The sequence below is a fragment of the Meriones unguiculatus genome, chromosome 3, assembly GCF_030254825.1.
Source record: "Meriones unguiculatus strain TT.TT164.6M chromosome 3, Bangor_MerUng_6.1, whole genome shotgun sequence".
Classification (NCBI taxonomy): Eukaryota; Metazoa; Chordata; class Mammalia; order Rodentia; family Muridae; genus Meriones; species Meriones unguiculatus.
In genome coordinates, this window is record NC_083351.1 from 97,434,235 (window position 1) to 97,457,690 (window position 23,456).

General features: G+C 39.9%; 1 protein-coding gene across 1 annotated transcript in view; it reads left to right on the top strand.

Annotated features, from left to right (window-relative positions):
• The first annotated feature begins 3,393 nt into the window (after positions 1 to 3,393).
• The window catches only part of LOC110563502 (zinc finger protein 208-like), a 51,005-nt gene continuing 30,942 nt past the window's right edge, over positions 3,394 to 23,456 (top strand). Inside the window, exons 1-4 of the mRNA XM_060378796.1 lie at positions 3,394 to 3,506; positions 15,663 to 15,789; positions 16,495 to 16,590; positions 20,150 to 21,878. Coding sequence (XP_060234779.1) covers positions 3,501 to 3,506; positions 15,663 to 15,789; positions 16,495 to 16,590; positions 20,150 to 21,878 — 1,958 coding nt within the window. The 5' untranslated portion in view covers positions 3,394 to 3,500. The remainder of the gene's footprint in view (positions 3,507 to 15,662; positions 15,790 to 16,494; positions 16,591 to 20,149; positions 21,879 to 23,456) is intronic.

Here is a 23,456-nt window from a genome sequence, read left to right on the forward strand (position 1 = left end):
ATATACAGTAAACCTATAGCCAGCATAAAATTAAATAGAGAAACTTAAAGCAATCCGACTGAAATCAGGGATAAGACAGGGCTGCACATTCTAATTATGTCTCTTCAATATAGTACTTGAAGTCCTAGTCAGAGTAATTAGACAACCAAAGGAGATAAAGGGGATACAAATTGGGAAGGAAGAAGCAAAATTATTGCTATTTGCAGATGATATGATAGTATACATAAAGCACCTGACAAATTTCACCAGTGAACTCCTACAGCTGATAAACACCTTCAGCAAAGTGGCTGGAGACAAGATTAATTTAAAAAAAAAAAAATCAGTGCTCCACGATACAGAAGACAAAACGGCTGAGAAAGAAATTAGGGAAACAACACCCTTCACAATAGCCATAAAAGACATAAAGTGCCTTGGTGTGTCCCTAATCAAGCAAGTCAAAGACTTGTATGAAAAAAATTTCAAGTCTCTGAAGAAAGAATTAGAAGAAGATATCAGAAGATGGAAAAATCTCCCATGCTCATGGCTTGGCAGGATTAACAGTAAAAATGGCCATCTTACCAAAAGCAATCTACAGATTCAATGTAATCCCCATCAACATTCCAATATAATTCTTTGCAGACCTAGAAAGAACAATTTTAAACTTTATATGGAAAAACAAAAATCCAGAACAGTTAAAACAATTCTATACAATAAAAGGACATTCCATCCCTGACTTAAAACTACTACAGAGCAATGGTAATAAAAACTGTATGGTATTGGTATATAAAAAGGCAATATGATCAGTTTGAAGACCCAGAAATAAACCCACGCACCAATGGACACTTGATTTTTGACAAAGGAGCCAAAACCATACAATGGAAAAGAGAAAGCATCTTCAACAAATGGTGCTAGTCTAACTTGATGTATATATGTAGGAAAATGCAAATAGGTCCATTTTTATCATCCTGCACAAAGCTCCAGTCCGAATGGATCAAAGACCTCAACATTAAACCTAGATACACTAAGTCTACTAGAAGAGAAAGTGGATAAGAGCCTTAAACTCATTGGCACAGGAGACAATTCCCTCAATAGAACGCCAGCAACTCAGGCTCTAAGCTCAACAATTAATAAATGGGACCTCTTGAAACTGACAAGTTTCTATAAGGCAAAGGACACTGTCAATGGAATGAAAAGGTGGTCTACAGATTAAGAATTCCTATGAAGGGCTAATATCCAAAATATATAAAGAACTCAAGAAATTATACACCAAGAAACAAACAAAAATCCAATTAAAAATGGGACACAGAACTAAATGGAATTCTCAACAGAGGAATCTTGAATGGCCGAGAAACACTTAAATGCTCACCATCCTTAGTCATCAGGGAAATGCAAAGCAAAATGCCTGAGATTCCATCTTACACCCATCAGAATGGCTGAGATAAAAAACTCAAATGACAGCATATGCTGGTAAGGATGTGGAGAAAGGGGAATACTCCTCCATTGCTGGTGGGATTGCAAACTTGTACAACCACTTTGGAAATCAATCTAGTGCTTTCTCAGAAAATTGGGACTAGATCTACCTCAAGACCCAGCCATACCATTCCTGGACATAAAACTGTAATGCTTCACTACGCAACAAGGCCATTCACTCAATTATGTTCATAGCAGCTGTATTCATATAGCTAGAATCTGGAAACAACCCAGATATCCCTCCACCAAAAAATGGATAAAGAAATTGTGGCCCAATGGATAAAGAATTGTGGAATACTACTCAACTATTAAAAGCAAGGAAATCATGAACTTTGCAGGCAAATGGATGCAACCAGAAAAGATCATTCTGAGTAAGGTCACCCAGGCCCAGAAAGACATACTTAGTATGTACTCACTTAAACGTGGATTTTAGCCACATAGTGAAGTGTAGACACTACAATTTACAGACCCAAAGAAGCTAAGTAACAAATCAGAAGGGGAAGTAGAATAGAAAGAGTGGCTGAAGAGAGGGAACAAGGGAGGAGAAGGCTCACAGAGAGAAATGAGGGTGGAGCCTAGACATGCAGAGGTGGAAGGGTGGAGGACAGAGGGCCTACAGAGAGAAAAACCATGGGCATCTCTGTTACAAGCTGGAGACCTACCACAAGATAGGCTTCTGGGAGGATGTGTAGGTGACTAGCTGAGACACCTAGTAGCAGGGTTTTTAAAGACTGAAGAGGACACCCTCTAACTAGACAGGACTCCCAGTGGAGGGAGGGGACCAACTCAACCACAAAAATTTTGACTCAAAATTTACCTTGCCTAAAAGATGTGCATGGATAAAAACAGAGCAGAGATTGAGCGAACGTACAACCAATGCCTGGCCCTTCCTGAGACCCACCCCGTGGGTGACAGCCAACCCCTGATACTATTAATGATATTATGCTATGCTCACAGTCAGGAACCTAGTATAGCTGTTGTCTGAGAAGCTCCACCCAGCAGCAGTTTGAAACAAATGGTGAGACTCACAGAAAAACATTGGGCGAAGCATGGGGTGTCTTGTGGAAAAGTGGGGGGAAGGCTAGAAGGAGCTGGAGGTGACAGGAGCTCCACAGGAAGACTGACAGCCAACTAACCAAGGCCCAGAGGGGCTTGTGGAGACTGAAGCACCAACCAAGGACCACGCATGACCTGGACCTAGGTCCCCTACACAGATAAAGCAGGTGGGCAGCTCAGGCTTCGTGTGAGTTGCCCAGGAAGGGAAGTGGGGGCAGTCTCTGACGAGGGCTCTGTGGCATGCTTTCTGGTTACTTCCCTCTGGCCTCTGGCAGGGCTGCCTCACCAGGCCACAGCAGAAGAGGACTTGCTCAGTCCTGATGTGACTTAATGAGTTGGAGTGTGTGTGTGTGTGTGTGTGTGTGTGTGTGTATGTGTGTGTGTGTGCGCGCGCGCGCTTGTGGTTGCTCCCCTTATCTGAGGAACAGCGAAGGGGTGGATGGGGAAGAGAGAGGGAGGGTCAGGACCGGAAGGAGAAGAGGGAGGGAGTTACAATCGGGATGTAAAGTGAATTAAATATATAAATTAATTTTTAAAACGTACGTAAGTAATGCATATTTAAATATAAAAATTTTAAAAATAGAGTTTGTGGTGTGTCCCAATGTAGCTTCTTAATTCCTTATTTTAAATTAAAATTGAGTCAAATGCCATTAATATCTACACTTGAACTTTTCAAGCTACAACATATTAATCAGAGTAAGAAGTAAACCTAATACACAATGCTGTCCAAGTCTGGACTCGTATTTCCACAACATCCTTAATAAATCTCGGATCTTAAGAGCAGCCTAATTCCAGTGACCATCCATGGGCGATAAACTGTAAACCTTGCACTCTTTGGTTTGGGGCAGTCCTTCGCATAGATTTGTGGGAAATGTAGTCTCTCATCATGACGTCACGAGGCAGGACTCTGCTCTCTGCTTCCGCGTTCATTTTTGTTTCTCCAAACTGCGGCTTTCTCTAATTTGGGACAGTGTCGCTTAAGCTAGGTGCTGGACATGGAGGTGGGTCAGGGTGCAGCCCAGCCTTGCAGGGCTCAGGGAGTGTGCGGGGTGGACCGGCCGTCCTGGAGGGAGCGGAGGAGGGGCGGGCGGGAGGCGGGGAGAAGCCGACCAGGGCGTGCAGTGCTTGAACTAGGCTTAGCCTAAGTGCTGCGACTCCCTTTAGGGCTGGGGAGAAGGCGTGCTGATGGCGGGGAGTGAATGCTCCGTTAGGATCTGGCGGCTGACTGAGACAGTCTTGTTTTCAGGGACTGGAGAGCTAGCCTGCTAGTGCGAGAATGGATGGCGAGCGGGGAGGGTCTGGGATTGTTAGAGCAGGTTGGCTGGGCTGACTGAGCCCGGGCGGTGATGGGAGCTCACACTCCACCCTGGCTGGGGAAGCTTGCTGTTATCAGCTCTCACATTGCTGTCATCAGATTTCTCAGGACGTCTAGAGCAAATGGGTTTTCCTGGTTCCTCCTGTACTCCGGGGCCGGCCTAGGACTCTGGTTTTGAGTTCATGTAGCACGCAGTTTCCAGGACTGAGCGTCCTGCGGTGAAGTTTGGTGTATAGGGTATTAGTCCCATTTTCTTTGGAATAAATTGTTGATTTTCAGGGCAGCTCACTTTGGATAGGAATCTCTCATGTATACTCTCTGTGACTGGAATCTTCATACTCACACACCCACAGAAAAATCTCATAATGCGGACACTCTAAGATTTGCATCGTCTGAACGATCACTGATCCTACACTGCAGAGTGAAACATACTAGAAAATATTACCACACCCTATTCCATCAGAGACTGCTATGTCAGAAATTCGGTCTCTGCTGAAGACCAGTTTCCACATTAACAGGGAAAACGGAGGTAGGGCTCATATCCAGCTGCTGGCTGGTCGCCCAGCAGACCTGCTCTGAGAGTAACTTTCCAGGCTGGGGCCGACAGGTACCGATCTTGGCCTTGCACTGAGAGTGGCAAACTGAGGAGCCAGAACTTAATTGTTCATGTTGGTGGGCCAGTGCTGGTGGCTTCCTGAAATGGGCTTACACCTATTATGGTAAGAGGGGCCTAGGGCTGTTGGTTCTAGTGCGTGCTTTCCACTGCTAGTGGCAAAGTGTCTAAAAAAGAAAAGAAAGAAGAGAAAAGACACACACTCACACTTGATGATGAAGTAAGACAGATTCCAGCAGGTAGGGTCCAACAGCCTCCTTCTTCCAAGCTCCTCTAACTTTACACATACATACATACATACATACATACATACACATGTACATGTTCACACATTGGATAGGTAGAAATGGATTCTAACCCAACCTTACACACACATACACACACACTCACACAAACACGTGTGTGTGTGTGTGTGTGTGTGTGTGTATGTATGTTTGATGAATGGAGCAAACCCTGAAGGGTGAATTCTGTGTAAATATAACCACAATTTCTATATCAATTCCTCAGCTGAGGGACATCTAGGTTGTTTCCAGATTCTGGCTATTATGAATAATGCAGCTATGAACATAGTTGAGCAAATGTCCTTGTTGTATTGTTGGACATCTTTCAGATCTATGCCCAGGAGTGGTATAGCTGGATCTTGAGGTAGCAGTATTCCTAATTTTCTGAGAAAGCCCAGATTGATTTCCAAAGTAGTTGTACAAGTTTAATTCCCACTAGCAATGAAGAAGGGTTCCCTTTTTTCCACATCCTCTCCAGCATGTATTGTCATTTGAGTTTTTGATCTTAGCCATTCTGATTGGTGTAAGGTGAAATCTCAGGGTTGTTTTGACTTGCATTTCCTGGAGGACTCTAGGGAAGATGCTTAATCTTCACTCAGAGCAAACAGGATACACATCAGAAAAGGAAATGAACAGAGAACAGGACAGGAGCCTACCACAGAGAGCCTCTGAAAGACTCTAGCCAGCATGCTATCGAAGCAGATGTTGAGACTCATAGCCAAACTTTGGGCAGAGTGCAGGGAATCTCATGAAAGAAGGGGGATATAGAAAGACCTGGAGGGGACAGGAGCTCCACAGAGAGATCAACAGAGCCAAAAATCCAAGGGTCCTTGAAGAGACTGATGAATCAGCCAAGGACCATGCACAGAGAGGACATAGACCCCCCTGCTCATATGTAGCCCAGAGGCAGCCCAGTCTTCATGGGGGTGCCCTAGTGAAAGGAGCAGGGGCAGTCTCTGGCATGAGCTTGGTTGCCTGCTTTTTGATCACTTCCTACTGACAAGCAGGCCTTGCTAGGCCAAAGAGAAAGAGGATCCAGACAGTCCTGATGAGATCTGATAGGTTACAGTCATATAGCAGGGGAGGAGAACCTCCCTTTCAGTGGGCTAGAAGAGGGGAGGGACATGGGAAGGAAGAAGAAGAGAGGGTGGGACCAGGAAGAGATGGGGGTGGCTACAGCTGGCATACAAAGTGAATAAATTGCAATTATTAATAATATTAATAATAATTAATAATAATAATTGAAAAAGTTTTTGGCTTTATTAAGAATGTACTTTTCTGAACTTTAAATTGTTCTCTAAGATTTTTTACATAAGAGCCACTAGCAAAAACATCTTTACCTAATCTTCCTAAACAATCATTTTCTAAATTCTTTCTAAGGGCCATTGTTAATCTATATCTCAAATCTTTTCAAAGCTGGTGGGTGAATCATTAATCTGCTCTAGTAGCAATGCTTGGAAGAGATCAAGCATTATTATTGTGTGTGCCAGTGATACTGCACAGTGAGGGGCTAGAAGCCCCATTATAGTTTTTACACAACTCATATATTGTAAGGGATGTGGTGACCACAAGGGCTGTTGTGCCCAGATCTTAAGGTTCCCAATGACCACCAGGAGCTGGACCATGTATGCAAGAGCAAACAGCTTTATTTGGGCTTAAGCTTGGTCTCTCCATTGTCATCAAAGCAATCGATCAGAGAGGAGAGCCCTGAGCAGCTACACACCACGGTTTTTATTTGGGGTTTGAGCAAGAGCCGGAATTCCCAGCTTAGCAGTTACAGGATTGGATGGTATTTAGCAAGGGCAAGCTTGTTACAAAGTGATTGGCTGACTAACATAACTAACATTCAGTGAGCTATATATAGACCTCAGGAATGTTAGTTCGGTGGACTGCCCAGCACAGATGTCCCACCCTCAGGTGAGATACCTTCTCATTTTGTGGTTACCTCCAGGCTATTCATTGGGTAGGGAATTTTGTGATTTTCTTATTCCTGGAATTGGCGACCTATGGTCTAGTTCCTGGTACTGATGACTTTTGAGGGAGGGGGTCATGCCTGGTTCTTCTATTCCCCCCTTGAACAGGATAAAATCTCAAATCTTTGAGATGGGTCCAATGGCTGGTATTGAGACTTTTTTTTTTTTTTTTTTTTTTTTTATGCTAGGCATAATCTTGCAGGGGGCACAAAGCATGACCAGAAGAGACAGAACTAAAGGCCAATTTTCTGGCATGTTAATTGACAACATAGGAACCCATTTTTTTTATGCCAGGGGATCCCTTTTGACTTAGCATTTTAGCCTGTTAGGTAGAATAAAGGCCGATGACTCTCTTTTCTGAAATTTCTTCAGTCTGACATTGGGGTGGAGATATTGGGGACCCAGGAAGGCTGAAAGGCTAGTCAAAAGCTAGGCAACAGGGCACCATATAATTAGCGATCCAATTGAAGAGACAGGGAGCCATCACATCGGCTGGACTGGTTTACTTCAGCTTTCAGCAAGTCCAGATTTCAGCTTGCAGTCCATAGGTGATCCCTGAATGGAGTCTATCAGCCAGGTGAAAATCTGCTGAGACAAATTCAGACAAGAGACAGAAGTAAAAATTTGTCTAGTAAATGGGGAAAGTGAGGAATCCCAAGACCAAGGGAAAAATTCATTTGGGGTCTGAGCTATGGTAGATCCAGGTCTTCTGACTTTTTTGATTTCCTGAAACTCATCTGAATTTTAGTTTACAAAATGAAGTATATTAGTATCACCATTGTATTGAGATCCATATTTTAGAAAAAGTAGGTAACAGGTGTCTGCAAGACAGCAGGAGTAGACTCATGACATTAAGACCTAGCAAAAGCTATGGCTTGGATCAGAGATATATACATTAGATAGATATATATTTTTTATTTTATTATTATTTTTTTTATCAGTTACATTTTATTAACTCTGTATCCCAGCCGTGTCCCGATCCCTCATTCCCTCCCAGTCCCTCCCTCCCTCCCTAGATAGATATTTTTAGCATGATGAGAAGTACCTTTAAGTCTGTCTCCAGAAAACAAAGGGAATTAAAACCTCGAGTTTGTGACTGAATAATAAGTAGTCAGTGCTCCATCAGCTTATTAGAATTCTACTGATTAATTTCATAACTCTGAACTTTTAAAATCTTATAGCATAAGCACAACAATAGCTTCAGGGGTGGGGGGAGAAATCTGAAATATCTCCCATTTGTAATATGCCTTAAATTACTTTCTTATATCATTACAACTTGCATTCACAAACCTTAGACCCTCCAATCTTTCTTGCATTTACCAACTTTGAAACATCTTTCTAGAGCCTCAACTTTTTTTAGACCCTCATAACTTAAACTTTCATATCCTTAGACTTTACATAAACTTTACATCTTTCTATCCAGTTATTTACCATAAGACACGGGCAATTAACATGAAGCCTGTGAGCAAGGCAAACCTCTTTGCATTTCTAAATAAGAGATTTACTACCTAGTAGTTCTAACTGGCTAATGAATTGACCAATGAACCAACAGTGGATCTAATTGTCTGCTCTTTAGCTGCAAAGCTATCGTTCACTTAGCTTAGCCATCAATGTGATCAGAGACCTGAGAAGAATTAATTATAACCTAAATAAATGTACCAATCTATGTACCAATAAAAATGACAGAGACGACTAGTCAGTCTATCACCTAGGCAGTTGTTCCTGGCTCCTGTGGTCTCATGGTATCATGAGCAGACACAGTCTAGCCATCAGGCACAGAAGATGAGAGCCTGTTTCTGTGGAAAAAGAATATGAGAGACTGATCTTACCTTGCCTCCAGCAATGTGAAACAATGACTCTCCAGGTGTACACAGCTTTGTCCACAGTTTAGGCTGGGCCCGAGCAGTGGGCTAGTTGGGGCAGTCTCATGCAGTGGTTAGCATACCACAATCCAGAGTCAATGTCATCTGTTGTGCCCAAATCTTCTCAGAGAGCTTATAGAGCTACTGCCATGATTTTGGGACTCTCTGTCATAATAAAACCTACATTCATTGGATGCCATATTCATCAGATCTCTGACAAGCTTGAGGGCCAGCATATCTGAGTTATCTTTGTTTGTCTTTAGTTAGCTGCTCTAAAAACAGAATGCTATAATCTCCAATTCTGGAATTTTCCTTAGATAAGTGTTTTAGGACCATATCTATTTCAAGTAGATCTACATAAGCAAACTTTGTAGTTACCCATCCTAGGCTTAACCTTGAAAACATAAACAAGAGACTAGGCAAAGCTAAATCTTGTAACCAACTGCAGCCATTAGCATGACTTTAAATATATTTCTGAACTAAAATCAAAGCAAAACTTTTAATCGTACAGTTCATAGAGGACTGGCAAATCTTGCTGTTCCTACCACATTGTATTAAGAACGAACAACAAAAAGCTTAAAGGACAGAAGTTGCACTTAGCACTAAACAGGGAACTGAACATAGCTGGCAGCCCTCAATAAAGATGGTGGTAAAACCATGGCTCCTCCTCGTTATCCCTGACCCAACATGGTGGCCAGCTATGTGTTGTTACAGACTGTGGCTGGCAATTTAAAACATAGCCATTAGGTGTCGCTGCCTCCCACAGTATAGCACTGTGGAGCATTTATAGTTTCCCATAACCAAGTTCTAACATTGTAATCAAATAAGTTTTAGAACCAACTGCATAATAGAACAGTATAGAATAATTTAAAAACTGTGCTTGAACTATACCAAAGCTATCAGCCAGAAAGAAACAGCATTGATCCATTCATTTAGGAACAGGCAGCCAGATACACATTTCAAAGAAGCCTGTTAATCTGAATAGACCTTTACAAGCCAGGACTAAATCACATGTACAGCATGCCTCAAAAATATGATCCTGAAATATATATATATATATTCCATAAAGACATTATTATAAATTACTGATAAATTTTAAAATGTTTCATAGCCTTAAACATAGTTTTAGAAGAAATCTGTTTTTGCAATATCAAAATAAAGTACACTTTTTAGGAGTGAAGTCAGAAAGCATAATCACAATTTTAAAAGTCAAAACCAAATTTTACTAGTGTAAACAATGCAATCTCTAAAATAAATACCAATTTAAAATGAGACTTGTCTTCTTAGTCTGAAAGGAGATAGAATGATAAATCGAATTCATTATGACTAAGAGTTCTGTAATTTTACCCTTGGCCATACCATGTCTCCTCTCCCCCGAAGAGAAGTGGCCATTACCACCATTTTTCCTCCCAGAGGCCAGGCTTGTACACCTATGACCATTGTTGGTGGCCTGCCTGCCTTCCCAGCAGCCTCTTTTTCTACCCACAGCTGAAGGCTAGAGAAGCAGAGTTTGTGCACCATGGCTCGACCTGCCCTGCCAGGGACCTGCGGCTTGTGCTTGAGCCACCATAACCCACGGCTCTGCTGGCCTAGAACTAACTCAAGTTTTACCCATGGTTAAATCAATTTAAGAAGACCCACCATAAAACAACAAAAAGGACAAGGACATTCACAAAAAGACACTAATGATCTCAGGGAAAACTTGGTCAACCAGAGAAATGTGGTGGTACCGTTTCCTGGATCCAGAACCAAAGAAGCAATTTGAGAGCTCCCAGGCTCTCCCCAAAACCAAAACCAACGAGAACTGAGGTTCTCCCAAGGAGGCAGCAGGAACATCTTCCGCACCTTGGGGATTTATAGCTCGTCTGCTAATCCCAAGGGCCAGTTCCAACAACCAAAGAACCCTGAAGAACTACTCCCAGAAGATAGTAGCTCAATGCTGCTGCTCTCATTCTCATCACAGCCGATTTTTCAGTCTCAGTGAAGCAACATCAACCATCCCAGGAAAGAGCTCATGTCAGTAGTGCTAGTCTCTTGTCAATCACAGCTCATTCTTCAGCCCCAGCTGATTAAAGAAATCATAGGTTCTTAATTCAAAGTTTCACAGGAATGGCTTTGATAGATACTTCTCAAGCCAAGCATCCTTCATCTGCATAGTTCTTTGAATTCTTTTCTTCTATATTCCTACAGAATAGCCTATAAAGCTCTATGAAGTCAATGAACATTCCAGGCTGAAGTTCCCAATTCCTTTCACATTTCTATTACTAACAACACATTCCAATCTGCCCCAGCAACACTGGACTTCTGGCAACAGTTTATGAGCTTGGGTTTTGTCTCCTTCGATAAAGACTATGACCAAAAGCAACTTGGGGAAAAGTGAGCTAATTTCACTTCCATCATGAAGGGAAGTCAGGGGCTGACTCAAGGCTGGCATTTTGAGGCAGAAAATGAAGCAGAGGCCATTGATGAACACTGTTTACTGGCTGCTCCACATTCTTGCTCAGCCTGTTTTCTTATGCCACCCAGGACCATAGGCCCACGACTGGTTCTACCCACAATGAGATTGGCCCTTCCCCATACATCATTTTTTTCTTTATTAATTACACTTTATTCACTTTGTATCCTCTTTCCCCCCCCCCATACATCATTAATCAAGAAAATGCCCCACAGGCTTGCCCAGTGATCAATCTGGTGGTAGCTGTTTTTTGTTTTTGTTTTTTGTTGTTGTAGTTGTTGTTGTTTGTTTGTTTCATCTTACCAAATGGTGTCAAATTGACAGAAGCTAACCAGTCTGGTTACTAGGAGATAGTTGTTGGAACTCTGAAATATTGTTTATACTTTCTTTAAATATTGTTGTTTGAAACATCTTTTTAAAATTGTTTTCTTTTGTCTTTGATTTTGTGATTGGTGGTTTTTTTTGTTGTTGTTGTTCTACTTTGTTTTGTTGGTGATTTTAGAGAGAGGATCTCCTATAACCCAATCTACCTTTGAACTTAAATTCACTGCCTCTACATCCCAAGTAGTAGGATTACTGGCTTGTGTCCCCTTGCCTGGCTTCTTATTCCTTTCCCCCACTTTTTGTGTCTCATAATTTTTTTTTTTTAATATTTTCTTCACAGTCCTCTTGTGTGAGGAAGGCCACCATGTTGTCTCAGGCTTTCTTTCATATGTTTGGGTCTTGGGTTGGCCTTCTGTATTTGTATTTGGCCATCCAGTGTGTCATGTTAAGCCCTATTGCTTTTCTTTTCCTCCTGTATTTCACTGTTGATTTGTTGATGACCTCACTTATTTAGTAGTCACTTTCTTGATGTGTCTTTATGTATTTCCCTTCAGATAACATAAATAGCTTCTTCAGGAAATCTGGGGGATGTTTTCTTTTAACACATTTTTCCTACTTTGGTTTATGTCTTAATTCTTACTGGATAAGCTCTCACCATGCAGCTGTAAGCGGCCTTGAGCTCTCTGTGTAGACCAGAGTATCCTTGAACTCAGAAAGATCTGCCTACCTCTGCCTCATGCATATTGAGATTAAAGGATCATCATCAGGCCCACACCATATAGTTCTCATTGATATGTGGACTTTAGTATAACAGTGACCTTTGCTGGGCTGGAATTTCTGGAACTTCTCAAATCTATTCTGAGAATATGTCTAATGGCCTGTTGTCTGTATTTTCACTGGCCTTGAACCTAGCATCAAGTTATAATTCTTTTAGCATTCACTCTCTGAGGGGTGGAAGTCAGAATTCACCATCTTGGTCAGGTCTGAACAAGACCAAAAATACATGCGTAACCCACTCTTAACTGAGGAAGGAGCCAGAAATTTGGAGGCTGTTCTCCAATTTCTGCCTTGGGGGTCTACATGTGGGCAGGGTGTTAGCAAGCACAACCTTGTGCCTTTCCTATTGTCTACTGCTTTTCACTAGGCATTGAACCCAGGCCTCCCACACTGAGCAAGTCTCTCCAATGAGCTGTATTGAAGTTCCCCCCTTTTCTATTTTTTATGCTAGTCTTGGTTTTGTCATCTTCAGTTCTGCATCCAAGCAACAGTTGGTGAATTTCTCTCAAAGGCTTATTTTGGCACATCCTGAGAAGAAAATGTTTAGAGACTGTGTTCAGCTTAGTGCTGGAATTGTTTTCTACTTTGTTTCATTTTCAACTGTATCTCTGTTAATTATTATTGGTTTTTTTTAAAGGTTTAAAACCTGAATAATCAATGCACCATAGTATACTTTGAGCAACAGTATGCACAAAACAGAAAAAAACCTTCTGTGGGAGTTTGAATGAAAATGGGCCCATAAGTTCATATACTTAAATACTGGGAAGGATTCAAAGCTGTGGCCTGGTTGTAGGTGTGTAGTTGGAAGCAAACTTGAGGTTTCAAAAGACTTTCACAATTCCCTGTTTGTTCCCTCTGCCTTCTGCTGGCTTCTCTTCATCTGGGGCTGAAGAATGAGCTGTGATTAACAAAAGACCAGCACTCTTTACATGAGCCCATTACTTTACTGGGGCAACTGGTGTTCGTTTTTAGCTGGGACTGAGAAATCAGCTGTGATTAAAGAGAGGCCAGCAACACTGAGGTACTATCTTCTGTGCAAATTTCCTCAGCACACAGAGCTGTGGGCTGGAGGGCACCAAGACTGCATTTCAAGCTAGCAGCTGGACTTGGTAGTGTGAGTCTCCCACATGATTCTGAAGTAATGAAGAGGTGATGGAGAGCAGCTAGGGCTTAGCACTGTGAGAAGCCTGGAAAGGCCATTGTTGACAGTGCTACCTCATTTGCAGTGGAGACCCCATGAGTGGCAGGGTCATGGAAACTGGATATCTGCAAATATCAAGACCAAGGCCACCCACCATGATTAAGTTGCTTTTATCCTGGAAATGCCAGGTTGGTTCAGTTCCTCTGGAGGTGTCTAAGTGGAATTGGAGTAGCTGGATCATTTAGCTAGTTATATGTTTAAGTTTTTGAAGAATGTGGACAGTGGTTTTCATAATGGCTCCTCCGATTTACTTTGGCACCAACTGAGTATCAATGTTGCCATCACTCACGATTCTTTCTAATAGCTTTGCTTTGCTCATGTCACATGAGAATAAGGCTGTGGGATACCCTCTGACTTTGCACTTTACCATCACTATCAGGAACCTTTGGGGAAAATGCAGAAAATCCTGCAGAGAAAGCAAGGGAGAGGTGCTGCCTATGTTCTTGATGCACACACACACATGTGCAGTGCAGTCCTGTTCAACCTCAAATCATGGAGTTGATTCTGACAGTATAGATGGAATTGTTGTTTGACACCTGGGAAAACAAGTAGCATATGATCTCAGCCATATCACACTCTGAAGAATTTGATCTCATGGAAACTGAAGGTAATATGGGTGTTTCCAATGAGCCAAGTGACCTGAGGAGGCAAGGAAAGGAAAGTATTGATCATTGGGTGCACAGTGCAGTTAGGTAGAAGCTCAACGCTTAGGATACTATTGCACAGAATTGTGACTGTACATAACAATACTGTAGTTTGTATTTCAGAAGCCTGAAAGACAGGGTTTTGAACATTTTAAATATAAAAGTAATTTTTAAAAACTTTTTTAAAAACCATGCAAAGTATACATCTAGCATTACCTAACAAAGTATATACCTAACATTTATCTAATATCACATAACCCTTCATTAATGTGTAAATCTCTCATTTTATAAGCTAATCATAAACAATAAAAATATTGCTATCCTCATAGATCATTTTGAAACTTCGTACACTAAGATAAAAAGAACAGGTGAGCTGAATTGTAGAAAATTTAAACATAAGAGAAAAAATAAAGTGTAATGTCATGTGTTGATAACAGTGGACCTTTGAAGAGCAATGCAATTGGGTAATGAGTTCAAAATCTGCTTTAGGAACATAGCAGATACATGAATACATGACAGAGGGAGGGAGAAAGAAAAATATTACAATTACATGTAGTGTATATAAAGGTTAGGTTCCCAGTGTGAAAATACTCAGAATGCTATTTTTGCTGGTTTTAAATGTATAAATGTATACAATTCTTGCACTTGCATTTTATCTCTGAATTCTTCCTTTGTTCTCTGCTTGTTTGCTCAAAGCCATGTCCCTTGGTGCACTTGTCCTTGCTTCCCAGTGAAGTGATTGTGTACTCAGAAACGTCAGACTGGAGCTGCTGCATCAAGGCCTGCATTCACTACATTTCACCTGCAGGGTAGTGTGGACCAAGTGTTGACAAATTCCTTCTGTAGTGACAATTTTGGAATTTTGATGTCTTAAAAAAACAGCAGTATCATAAGAACGTGTTTTTATTTTAATCCCAGGTGTAGGATATGGGGTTGCTTCAGGCTGAGCACAGCACCTGACTATGATTTGTCTTGTGCTCTAGCAGAGGCGTGTTTTTGCCAGCTGCAGATAGTTTCTGTGATTGTGTGACCTTTGGAATTCTGGAAACGTTTCAGAGGGTATATAAATGCTAGGACACTGAGTGTTGACGTTGGTGATTGTTGGTCATTCAGGGGGTATTGGTTGAGGTTTGTTATTAGTCGTGCTTAAAGAAGAAATAAGAAGAAAGGAGAAACTGGATTCAGGGATCTCTTCATCTTTTTGACTCCCTTCTATCCTTGATTCTCTCCTATTCTTGTGTTAGGGGGCATGAAGGGGTGGAAAAAGGTGAAGAAGGGTGGAGGAAAGAAGAATCCACAAAGTAGCAAAGACAGCACAAGGGTGGAAAAAGGTGGAAGAAAGAACCCACAAAGTAGCAAAGACCAGCTCCAAACATATTACCGTGTCTTTACCCTGTGAGAATGTCCTAATGTCTGGCATATAATGGAAGCATACTACACTAAATGCCTGTATTTGTGGATGCCTAAATTTTACACTTTATATTTCATAAAATTACATTCATGTAAGTTTATTTGCCCTTATGTCATTATCTCTTCTTTTAAGTAAAGATAGTAAAACTTCATTTTGAAGAATCTATTTAACATTACATAGCAATTTCAGAAATATTTCAAGATCTCCCTTCACCTTTGGCATTGTGACTGCAAGCTTGCCGACTTTGGTATTTACTTTATTGTCTTATTTAATTAATTGCTATTCATTTATTTTATTTCAGGAACTTCTGTCATTCATAGATGTAGCCATTGATTTCTCTGCAGATGAGTGTGAATGCTTGGACTCTGCTCAGTGGAACTTGTATAAGGAAGTGATGTTGGAGAATTACAGTAACCTTGTCTTTCTGGGTGAGGATCACTTCCGTTGTGAGCTCTTATTTCACAGTCAATATGTGACTCCCTCCCTGCCTAGACAGACTATCCTATGGGAGCTTGTGCTTTTGCTTACTTTTTTCCTTTTATGTTCTTGTTCTTCTTGTTCTGGTTCTGGTTCTACTCCTCCTCCTCCTCTTCCTCTCTCTCCTTTCTTTTTGGTTTTTCAAGACAGGGTTTCTCTGTGTAGGATCACTACAGGGTCGCTCTATGGACCAGTCTGGCCTCAAACTCAGAGATTTGTCTGCCCTCTGCCTGCTAAGTGTTGGAATTAAAGGGGTGTACCACCACTATCCAGGTGTTGATTTGTTTTATATGCCCAGTTTAAAAGCATTACTGATATAGCCAAGGAACTTTTTTTGTGATTTATTTTTTATAGATTTGTTTTCAAAGTACTCATCCTGTAGGGTCAATGTCAGAAGCTCAGTGGATGAGGCACAGAACATGTGTGTTAAAGAAAATGTCTCACCCATTAGCTTTAATACTTTTCCTTGTAATGAGGCTCAGGATGTGCAGGCTGTAAATGACTCCTAAGCATCCTGTCACTCAGGAAATGTTTAGAGACAGAATTTTCCAGGATCTTTTATCATCTTTTTTTCTTTCCTTCTAAGCACAGAACTGGGTTCAAATGTTAATTTCCAGGAGAAAACACCTAAGCATCTTGTTCCTTTTTCCAAACAGGTCTTGCTCTCTCTAAGCCATACCTGGTCACATTTCTGGAGCAAAGTACAGAGCCTTGGAGTGTGAAGAATGAAGCAGTATCTGCCATTCATTCAGGTGTGTAGGAATGAATGAAAAGCATTCAAAGTCTACAAATCACAAGTCAATTTGTAAAATGTGTTTTGAGAAGTTATGTTTTGGTAGACATTGTTCACTAGCAAATGTTTTTTTTTTTTCCTGCATGATGTTTACCATGATAATCCTCTTCCTTTCCAAGAAGCTTTGTATGTATTTACAGTGACTTCCAACGTCCTTTATTTAATTTGTTTTCTCGTATCTGTGTATGTAGAGTTCTTGTCTGTATTCAAATTTGCATGTGTATCTTTGCCTGTGTATTGGGGCATGTGTGTGTACAGGTTCACATGTATGAATGTGCTTTGGTGTACCAATGTCAAAGGCTGGCTTTGACACCAGGGTTAACCAGGTGGGATATAGAGTCTCTGAAAGGGTCCAAAAAGCTGGTTTCTCGGGGCTTCTCGGGGCCAACACTATGCCTGGTGAAAAGCTCTAATATCTCTTTACATTTCAGGGCCAGTACTTTGTAACTGGTTATCAGCTTCTGCAGAGCAACTCTGAACTTTCTTTGACTCTTTAACAGTTGGACCTGCAGGTTCTGGTGGCTGTCTTTGCTGGTTGAAGTAATAAACTGAAAGAGAAAGGAAGAGGAGGAGCCAGAGCTTCTGGCTTCTGGCATAGGCTGCTGATAGAGAAAAGAAAAAGGGGAAACAAAATTACACACTCACACACATACACATATGGTCGATGAAGCAAAGGCAGGCTCTAATGTGCTTCAACAAATTCACACATACATACACATACGCATACACACAGACATACAGACAATCAGACTGACAGACATATTTGATGGATGGTGGGGGAGCAAAGCTCCGACTCCCGCAATAACCACACTTTATTTTCTCTCTTAGCCTTTTTATATTCCCTAAAACGAAGTTATTTATCTAAAAAGAATTACCTCATAGCCATAAAAGCAATCATCAAAAATTTGTTACACAAGAGGGAGTTACAGCAGGATTATTGATTATGTTTTTCTATTAAAACTCGTATCTGACTAAACAGTCTTTATCTATCTTTTAGCACCAAAAGTTCATTATAAGTTCCAAGCAATAGTTTTATCTGTCTTTCATTTCACAAGCTCAATATAATTTCAAGACAATAGTTTTTTATTTATCTTCCATTTCACAAGGCCATTATAAGTTCAAAGCAATAGGTTTTTATGCTATAGGTTAACAAGGGTTTTACCCAGAAACAGTGATCTGTCTTGTACTTGTTTTTGAAGTCTTGTATACTTAGATTAGTTAATCATCCATGTTTGTGGCCTTAAAAAATCATGGTACACATCAAGATTTGTGACTGCATCCCTGGATCTAACTTAGCATGAATTTTTTTCTTGATAATAAATCTGTGCCAAACCTGTTCTTCTTCCTAGTGCAGTTTACATGCTTGTGACACAAGAAGTCTCACAGAACTACCTATGCAGTTTTTGCTATTCTGCAGAAGGGCTTAAAATTACTTTAATCAAATCAGGAGTTCTATAAAATTATTAATAAATTCATCTAAACAGCATTATTTTATAAAGTTCATTTTCATATTGTTTTGCAAGAAAATGGCCCAAATGAGTCTGCTGTCACCCAGGAAATAATCACACCAGACCTTATATAGGTGGTGAGGATTTCCTCACTTCTAGCTGTATCATGCTAGATGTATGAGAAATACAGAACTGGCAAGCATGGAAAGGTACATCAGCAACAAGGAGCAACCCAGAGATAAAATCCCTGTGGTCCATGCCTCATAACAGCATACCCATCGCAGCCATGCAAAAATGGTGGGTGTCTCCAGGAGGCTCGCTTGCTTGCTACAGTTCCCCTTTCCTGGACTGTGCCACAATAACATTGATATTGCGAATCTCTGTTTTGATGGCTCTTCTCCCTATTCTCCCTAGGCAGGGTCTCTCAGTCAGGGTCTCAGAGCTTGTCTCCTTAGCCAGTATGCTCTAGTGATTTCCCTGTCTTCCAAGCCGGGAATGATAAGCTAGCTACCATCCTCACCCTGCATTTACAAAGGTTCTGGCTATCCAAACTCCAGTCCTCTCTCGTTCTTGTGTGGCAGGCATGTTAACTGCTGAGCTGTCTCCCTGGTCCCAGTCCTTTTATTTTTCCTGGGAGGGTCTAGATTAGAACAGACTTGTCTTTACTTTCTATGAATTAGAAAACATGTACACATTTCTAACAGCCTTAGGGACACAGTACCCCACAGATGAGCACCTCTAATTGCATTTATATGCTCAATAGCTGACCAGTTTCATCAGAGCTCTCATTGTGTGCACATGACACTGGTCCTTTTGAGGGCAGATGGCAAAATTCAAGGGTTGATTTTCTCCTTCACCATGTGGGTTGAGGGATGCAGAGGAGATGTTCAGGCTTGGGGTCAGTGCTCCTTACCTTCTGAGCCATCTTGCTGGCCCTATAATGCAATCTTATGAGGGCTGTGTTTATTTTATCTTATTTATTTATTTATTTATTTATTTATTTTTGCCACATACTTAGTGACAGTATTTTAAAGTTCTGTGCTTTGTAACAGTGTAGTCATAGCTGAAAAGTATACATATTGGTAAGATTTGTTTAGTATATTTTTGATAGTCTTTCAAAATAGTCATTTATCCCAAAATGATTCTTTTTCTTATTTTGCAACTCTATTATCTGTGTTTGATTTTTAAGTCTACACTTCTTTATATTATATGATAATGTGCTTCCCTGTGCCCAATATATTTTCTAGATGACACTTGATTACTGTATTTTTTAAGGATAATGTATGACATTAAGATGTGTAGATCTTTTGAAAGTGATGTTATCATTTGACTATAAAATATTATTCCTAATTTCAAGCTTTATGTATGACGTCTCTTCATTGGTTACTCAATAGTTGTTGTAGCCTTCTAAATGAGTGTTCCCAGAACTTATGTAACTTTTGTATTTACTGACAGATATGTTCCCCTATCAGAACTTATATCACTTCTAGATGAACTAAAAAGGTTTTAATAATTTTATTTTTAAGTTTTTTATGTCATTGTCAGCAAAATTTATCATTGTCTTAAAGATTTCATAAATCTGTTTAAATGTGTTATACAGCAATCTTTATATAATTTCATAGCTTTGAAAACTTAAACCATATACTTAAAAATATTTTGAATTTTACCTCCAACTAACCTAACACAATTGCCATTGACTCCCTGTTTGACGTGTTTTCCAACTTTGAGTTTCCATTTAAGACTATCAATACAATGCCCTTTAAGAAGTTTTTAGTTAGGTGTTATATCAAGTCTGGCTATTTAACTTTAATAGTTTTCCATATTTGTTTGTTCACACTGTCTTCATCGTCTCAGTATAGCAGCGGATTATGTTGCTTATACCTGTAGTTTCTGAATGAGGCTACTGGGAATATGAGTGTGCAAATGTCTATACTTTTGCATTTATATGATGCTTAATTTTGTGTCAAAATGAAATCACAATTTTTAAGTATTCATATTAAGAGTAAGCAGTATAAATATAAAGTGTGGTGGTATGCTTTTACTGATATTTCAATACTTTTTTTTAAACAGGATCAAAAACCTATCAATGTAAAGACCGTGGGAAGGTCTTTGATAGGAACTCAGTCCTTATTCAACATAAAAGAATTCATACTGGAGAGAGACTCTGTGCATGTGAAGAAAGTGGCAAACCTTTTAACTATTCTTCCAGCTTTAAACAGCACCAGAGAATTCACACTGGAGAGAAACCCTACAAATGCAAAGAATGTGGCAAAGCTTTTAACTGTTCTTCCAGCCTGAACCAGCACCAACAAATTCATAGAGGAGAGAAACTCTATAAATGCGATGACTGTGGGCAGGCCTTTAGCTGTTCTTCTTATCTGTATAAGCATCGGCGAATCCATACTGGCATGAAACCCTACAAATGCAAGGAATGTGGCAAGGCCTTTTACTGTTCTGTAAACCTTATTTACCACCAGAGAACGCATACTGGAGAGAAACCATATGAATGTGATGAGTGTGGGAAAGCCTTTAGCATTTGTTTAACTTTCATGAAACACCAGCAAATACATAGGGGAGAAAATCCCCCCTATAAACGCAAAGAATGCAAGAAAATCTTTAATAATTGTTATAATTTAATTCAACACCAAAATATTCATCCTGGAGTGAAACCATACACATGTAAAGAATGTGGCAAATCCTTTAACTATTCTTCCCGCCTTAAGCAGCATCAAAGTATTCATACCAGAGAGAAACCCTACAAATGTGAAGTCTGTAGCAAAGATTTTAAGTGTTCTTCATATCTGGGTAAGCATCAAAAGATCCATACTGAAGAGAAACCCTACAAATGTGAAGTATGTGGCAAAACTTTTAAGTGTTCTTCATATCTGGGTAAGCATCAAAGAGTCCACAGTGGAGAGAAACCTTACAGATGTGAAGAATGTGGTAAACCCTTTAGCATTTTTTCAACTTTTATGAAACACCAGCAAACACATAGTAGAGAAAAACCCTATAAATGTAAAGAATGTGAGAAAGCCTTTAGTAATTTTTATAATTTAATTCAACACCAAAAAATACATACTGGAGAGAAACCCCATGCATGTGAAGAATGTGGCAAATCTTTTAATTATTCTTCCCGCCTTAAGCAGCATCAAAGTATTCATACCAGAGAGAAACCCTATAAATGTGAAGTGTGTGGCAAAGCTTTTAAGTGTTCTTCATATCTGAGCAAGCATCACAGAATCCATACTGGAGAGAAACCCTACAAATGTGAAGAATGTGGCAAAGCTTTTAAATGTTCTTCATATCTGGTTAAACATCAAAGAGTCCATACTGGAGAGAAGCGCTACAGATGTGAAGAGTGTGGCAAACCTTTTACTAATTGTTCAGGCCTTATTGTTCACCGGAGAGTTCATACTGGAGAGAAACCCTACAAATGTGAAAAATGTGGCAAAGCCTTTAGTGTTTTCACAACGCTCTCTAGACATCAGAGAATTCACTTTGGAGAGAAACCTTACAACTGTGATGAATGTGGAAAGACATTTAATATTCATTCAATGCTGTCAAAACATCAGAGAATTCATACCAGAAAGAAACCCTACAAATGCAAAGACTGTGGCAAAGCCTTTAATTATACTTCAAGTCTTGCTCAACATGAAGAATTTCACACTGGAGAGAAACCCTACAAATGTGAACAATGTGTCAAAGCCTTTCAAAATTGTTCAAACTTTACTCAAAACTGCAGAATTCATTGTAGAGAAAAATCCAGATTATTCCAAACACTGTTGCAAACGCTTCCATAATTGTTTATTGATAACTCAACACTAAAGAATTCATATGAGAGAAACTTTAGAAATGAATAGATAAGGGAAGGGCTTTAATAACAGTTTAATCCTTACTCAACATTCACCATTATATACTGGAGAGATCTTGTAATGGTGAAGAAGATGGCTGTATTGAACATTCTATAATTATGCAATATCAAACATTTTAGAGAAATTCTACAAATGCAAGTAATGTGGGAAATCCTCATTAACTATGAGTGAATTCTAATAGAACTTTATACATGCGTAATGTCTTGGGAAGAAACATTGTCAAATAAATAAAACTGAGAAAAGCAAACTATTATAGGAAAAAGCACTGTGTAATCAGATTTGTACATCATGCAAATCTTAAGAGACATAAGGGAATTATTATAAGAGACATATTCCATGAACTGTATAGAATTGAGGAAAGCATCAAATGCTGCTTATAATTCATAGAGAAATATTTGGTGTGATAGAAAAACTCATTAGAGACTTTGGAATCGTGATGATAGCTCATCTGTGAAGACATCAATATGTTATAAATCCAAATTAGAAACTCAGTTTTGAAAAGCAAAAAGATAACTTTGGGTGATTTTATCAGAACAAGATGGAGTCTAAGACTTTAGTATTTTCCCCCATAGTCATATAATACATTATTAGAATATGAAATTCTTAGTGCGTTGTTAATGTTGTGTTTAGAATTATGGTTTTTTTTTTATTTAACTAAGTTTATATTTATTTATTTATTTATTTATTTATTTATTTATTTTCATGACAGGGATTCTCTGTGTTGTCTTGGCTGTCCTGGACTTGCTCTGTAGACCAGGCTGGCCTCAAAGTCACAGCAATCCTCCTGCCTCCGCCTCCTGAGTGCTGGGATTAAAGGCATGCACCACCTTACCCAGGTTACTTTTTCCCCCTGAGTTAAAAAACTACCATAGGTGTGAAGGCTAATCTTGGCTGTCCACCTGACACATCTAGGAAGAGGCAACTTTAAGTGAAGAATCATCTCTATCAGATTGGCCTGTGAGTGTGACAGTTACATTTTCTTGAGTTGCAATCAATGCAGCAGGGTCCAGCCCATTGTGGACAATTGTTTTTGGAGTTTATTTTATTTGGGGTTCCTTATATCTCTAACTCCCTTCCAACACCCTTACCCTAAGAAAGAATGTTAGAAGGGATGGAGGACATATACCTCTTTACCTGCTTCCTGCTGGCTAGGGTTGTTGGGTTCACTGGGGCAAGTCCAGTCTTCATTTCACATATCTCCAACTTCTCATCAAACTTCAACAACAGCAACTGAGAGTAGCAGGGGGAGTAGCAGCTTTTTTCCTCGGAGCATTGTCTCTTTAGAATTTCTCCTTGAAATATTCTTTTCCTCTCTGGGCCCCCTCAGAGTCCTTAGAATTTAATTATCTCTGGCTGGCAAAGACCATGCCCCTCAGAAGACAATCATCAGCTGTGAACAAACTAAAAGCAGTCCCATATATCACACTTGGGATTAAAATAAAAACATAACATAACTGAATTTTTAAAGAAACCAAAATGTCCACTACATACAATACCATCTCTAG